This window comes from Otolemur garnettii, unplaced genomic scaffold (assembly GCF_000181295.1).
Source record: "Otolemur garnettii isolate 467f Iridium unplaced genomic scaffold, OtoGar3 scaffold00217, whole genome shotgun sequence".
In the NCBI taxonomy this organism is placed as follows: Eukaryota; Metazoa; Chordata; class Mammalia; order Primates; family Galagidae; genus Otolemur; species Otolemur garnettii.
Genome location: NW_003852612.1, coordinates 1483998 through 1489204, shown reverse-complemented (window position 1 = coordinate 1489204; position 5207 = coordinate 1483998). Strand labels below are relative to the sequence as shown.

At 49.4% G+C, this 5207-nt stretch overlaps 1 protein-coding gene across 1 annotated transcript in view; it reads left to right on the top strand.

The window, feature by feature from the left end:
- Positions 1-505: 505 nt before the first annotated feature.
- Positions 506-5207, top strand: part of VSTM4 (V-set and transmembrane domain containing 4) — an 86290-nt gene continuing 81588 nt past the window's right edge. The window contains exons 1-2 of the mRNA XM_003801674.3: positions 506-617; positions 2441-2839. Of these exons, the coding sequence (XP_003801722.2) occupies positions 506-617; positions 2441-2839 (511 nt within the window). The remainder of the gene's footprint in view (positions 618-2440; positions 2840-5207) is intronic.

The window sequence follows — 5207 nt, the reverse complement described above, 5'->3', positions numbered from 1 at the left end:
GAGGCAGAGAGGCAGAGAGGTGTGCTTATAAAGAGGTGTGCTTTATAAAGAAAAAAAGAAAGTTCCTCTTCTCGTGGGGAGCTAGTTCAATCCAGTCTCTCTCCCAGGAGTCTCTAATTGGGCCTTGGCTGCAGGAGTGGAAGGGTTACTAGTCTCCGGGATGGAATCTGGCCTCCCGTGGGGGACTGGAGGGAGCACTTGGCACATTCTCTTGGTTTCAGTCACTATAAATAATCCCTCCTTCTTGCAGCGTTAATAGGAGGAGCCTGGGGCCTGGGGTCCCGGCTGTGCTCTCATCCCACCCATCTTGTTTCAATTTCCTGCCTTCCCCATTTCTCCTGGACTCCACTGGGGAGCTCTCAGGGGCGGGGTGGGCTGACTTCAATTCTGGGAGCCAGCTGCTGCGTCTCTGCTGCGCTCTTCCCCCGGCCCAGCCCCAGCAGCTGTTGGAGCTGGGTCAGCCTGGTGTCTCCAGTGCCACATTCCTCACGGGGGAGCATCCACCATGGAGGCGGTGTGGACATGGGGCCTGAGCGTCAGGAAGAAACGCTGCCCGACTAATTTAATGCAGTTTATGGGCAAAATGCCTGACAGGAGGGTGAGCTGCAAGGGGCATGGTGGGGCCAATTCTTCTTTTGCCCTAGATGAATGACTTCTGATGACAGTGGGATTGTTACTAGAGAGCATGTCCCTCCCTGGCTTCCTGTTGATCTGTAGTTCCCAAGTCGCTCACTGGTCCAGCTTTGTCCCTCATTGCTGTAGACATAGAAGACCTCATGCCTGTCTACAAGGAGCTCAGAGTCCAGCTGAGCATGGACCCTTTTCTTCTGAGTTTATTTCCATACATATCAGAGGTGTCGGACCCCGGGAACCTGTGAATGTTGCCTTATATGACAAAAGGCAGCTTCTGGGTGTGATTAAGTGAAAGATCTTAGATTATCTTCAAGTGCCCTGTGGGTTGGTGCCTGTTTTGTAAGAAATGAGAAAGAAAATTGACTCAAATTATCTCTCTCAAGGTATTCAGTTTAAGTCAGTAGCAGAAGCCATATCAGAGGATGCTCTATTGCCTGGATTTTTACAGTGAAGAATATTTGTCCCCCTTCCCTCGGCCACAGGGCTGCCCCTCTGCTGACCCCCACACAGCCTCCGTGTGGAATGTTTGGGTCTTTCTTGATCTCCTTTTCCTTCCTCCTTGCTTACCTGTAGCACTGACTGGGGTCAAAGCTTTTGGTGACCTTGACCTTTACATAAGTAGAAGGTGACATTTGGGGCTGAAGGATGTGGTTTGGGATAACTGGGGGTTACTTTCTTGTGCAGGGAGGTGGGCAGTGAATGGCCTCCTGGAGTTGTGTACTGGGCAGTGCCAGAGTGTGGGACCTGGTGAGAAGATAGCCCTCATTGAATAGCAAAATCTCTGGTCATCCTGGGCAGGATCCTTTCTTGGTCTGCCCGTGAGCTCCAAGCATTGGTCTGGCTGCATTGAGTGGCCCAGGGTGTGCCATGAATAGTAGCCCCTGGGAAAAGATGGCAGTGCTCAGCCTCTCCCAAGTCTGCTCGTTGGGATGGTTGGGTGGGTGCTGGGTGGCTCCATCAGCTTAGAGGCAGAACAGTGGCTCGGAGTAGGCAGCCCTTGGGCTGGTTCTAAACTATGAAACCAAAGGACAGGAAATAGTGCACTGGACCTGGAATTCCAAAGCATCTTTCAGGGGTGATGGAAGGATCTCTCATCCCTCCCTGTTCCTGGGGCCTAATCCTTCTTTATTCTTGCACATTAACTCTGAGACCATGGGCCCTGAGTCAAAGAAGAAACTGAGCCGCTCCTGTCGTTTAAGCTCACTGGTACTAGTTTAGCACCTCACTGACCATGCTAACTGACTCCACAGTCTCCTAGCAGTCTGCCCTGGTTACAGCTGAGATAGCTGACAAGCCATCAGAGAGGGCAGCCCTGCCCTGCCCTGCCCGAGCCGCTCTGACCCTCGGCATTGCTGACATCAGGCTGGTGACAAAACCAACTGAAGCCTGTTTGGGGAGGTGAATGGGGGTGCAATGGGGGATTGGGCATGAGGTAAAAAATTTTCAAGAGATGACAAAATCCAAATCTTTGTGTGAAGTCTCCTGAATTTTAAATGCCAGTGACTGAAAAAAGTTTGCAAAATACTTCTAGGCCAGGCAGTCAGAGTTTAGCATCCCATGTGGATGATATGGACCCATGGGTGGGAAAGGGGGACCCATGGAGACTTGACCCAGAAGAACCCATCCTCTGGCCGTCAGGAGTGTGGAGTGCCAGCTTGGACGGGGGCAGGGGCTGCTGCCTCACTGGGCGTGCAGAGTGCTAGCACATTCATGGCCTTGGGCATTTTTCTGGCTCCTTGACTGTGGACTGCCCACATGGGGATGCAGGGCTATCCTCATCTTCTCCTTTCCCTTTTTTTCTTTGCAGAGGTCTGTGGAGCCCTCAATGTTACCGTGTCCCCTGGACCTGTGGTTGACTACCTGGAGGGAGAAAATGCCACTCTCCTGTGTCACGTCTCCCAGAAAAGGCGGAAGGACAGCTTGCTGGCCGTGCGCTGGTTCTTCGCTCACTCTGACTCCAAGGAGGTCTTGATGGTTAAGATGACCAAGCTCAGGATGGTTCAGTACTACGGGAATTTCAGCCGTACTGCCAACCGGCAAAGGCTGCGTCTGCTTGAAGAACGGCGGGGGGCACTCTATAGGCTCTCTGTCCTGACGCTCAGGCCAGCGGACCAAGGGCACTATGTCTGCAAAGTCCAGGAAATCAGCAAGCACAGGAACAAGTGGACGGCTTGGTCCAACGGCTCCTCAGCGACGGAAATGAGAGGTGAGGGGGCATCCATCCCCCTGGGGAGAACATGGGGTCAGGTTAGTGGTCTTCCCTCCAGTCACCATATAGGGGCCCTGGGTTGGCTCTGCTGGGCTAGAACACAGCTTGTTGGCCTCAGTGGGCCCTAGCCATAGGAGGCAACCCTGGGAGTGACATCAGATCTTTGCCTGGACACAGGCTGATGTGCAGTGTGGACATGGAAGTGAGGACTGTAAGGACCAGTGAGTGCCCCCGTGCCTCCCGGCCTATCCTCTGGGCAAACCTTTGTCTTATCCAAAAGTTGGATCAGCTGTGTGCTGTCATAGATGAACAAGGCTAGACAGTAGTCACAGGGGTCATGACAGATTTTATTCAGTAGTAACTATTGCAGTAGGGAAGAGAGTCTAGCATGAAATGGACTCAACTCTGATTTGTGCAGAGGTGACTGAGTGTTTTAAAAGAAGAGCGAGGCGGTGAGCTGGGCACGACTGGAGGGGGGGGACTCAGGAGAGTCAGAGAAGTGTAAAAATTACACCAAGCAGCAGGCAGGGGTGTTCGGTTGATGGAGCACCCATGGGGGCTTGTGAACATGTGTGTAGGTCCCCACCTTCCACAGAGCCTGGGATATGAGCTCTCTGACTTGAGGTGTTGGCTGGAACAGTGTGTGCTTTTGCCAGCCTAGAATTTTCTCAGGCAGGCACTTTAGCTATGCGGCCTTGAGCTGTTAGCAACTAGAAGATACCTCTCACAATTTTTATCAGCATTTTTTATTGTCCACTAAATTGTTTCTTTGATTGTCAAGAGTTTGTTCAAGTCTTTATAGGGCAAAGTTGAAGCTTAGTTAAGAAGGGGCTCCAAGGAGTCTGGCTAGAGTTGGGTCAGGGAGAGAATCCTAGTCAGTGTCCAGCCCCCAGCTCAGCTCTGTGTAGCTGTGTTCGCTTTGGCTGGGAGTACCAGGCGCCCAGGGAGGAGGTACGTGTTGGGAGGTCCTCTTGTGGACTGTTGGGCCTTGGCGCAGGGCGGGCTGGTGGCTCTGATCTGTCAGCCAGTGGAGCTGATCCAAGCTCAGCCAACAGCTTGCTGAGAAATTCATCAGGAAGTGGGCAGAGCACCAGAGGTAGCCCCTCCTTCATACAGATAGATAGGAGGTGGGTGCTGTCTCTGGAATATCTTAGCCACCAAGCACCATATCTGCGGGTTGTTATTTTTTATCACCAGTGTTCTATTCAAGAAGATACCTCTCAGAATTTTATCAACATTCCTTATTGTCTACTAAAATTGTATCTTTGATTGTTTTAAATTGAATTTAGTTTGGCATAAAATCAAGGGATTATGAAGTAAAGGTGATAGACCCAAATGTGAAGAATTTCTAATTTTGTTATATACATGTAATACATGTATAACATTAAATGCCTTAGAGATGTTTTGATAACATTTTTTGAGGCATACAACTCGGTTGTGAAAGGTCTTTCTGATGTCCTGTATAAAAAAAGGCCACGTAGTGAAATAATTTATATAGATAGTCATTAAAGTAGTCCCACTTGTCTTTGGGGTTTGCTTACTGTAACGTTCAGAAGCACAGAATGATGCCTTCACTAAAATGTTGTGTACTTTTTCTTCATTAGCAAATTAATTCAAGAATGCTGATCACTATTAGTACAAATATATATTTTGGCATAGAAAACAAAACATACACTAGATGACCAGAGCCTGGGAGGAAATTCTACTTTGAATATCAGTTGGCTCTGAAGCACAGGATCTTATATACAAGGTGGCCATAAAATTTAAAATTGCACATGAACTTTATGCCCACCCCGTATAAGTTTTTTTTTTTTTTCTTTTGTCTTTATGTCACAGCATATTCTGGAGTCATACACTAAAACTCTTGGCAGTGACAATGTTCTGCCCAGTAGAATATATAAAAAGGCTCACAACTTTCAAGTTAGAGCAATTGTCCAGTTTGTTATTTGCTGGGAATCTACTTTTCAGTGAGTGCAGCTCCCCTAGAACATTTATTTGGAGCTTGCTCTGAAAACCCTGGTAGTTTTTAAGACTTGCTGGAAGTAGGCATCTCTTTCCCATCTGCCCCTCCCTGCTGCTCCCATTTCTCATTCTCATTCTCACCCCCCACCCCCATCTCCCCTTTCTTGGACTCACTATCTCTTTTCATCTTCCTCTTTCCATCTCTCCCTCCCGCTTTCTCTCCTGGTCCCTCTGATCTCTCCCTTGGAGGTGGTTCTAACCTGTCCGCAGAGCTCTGCTTCCCTCTTTCCTCACCACTTTACTCTGCCTTAGCCTCTGGCCAGGGCTGTAGTTTGCTGAGGGGAAGATTCAAAACCTTAGGAAGCAATGACCTTACCTTCTAGAACGTTCCATTTGCCCTTCC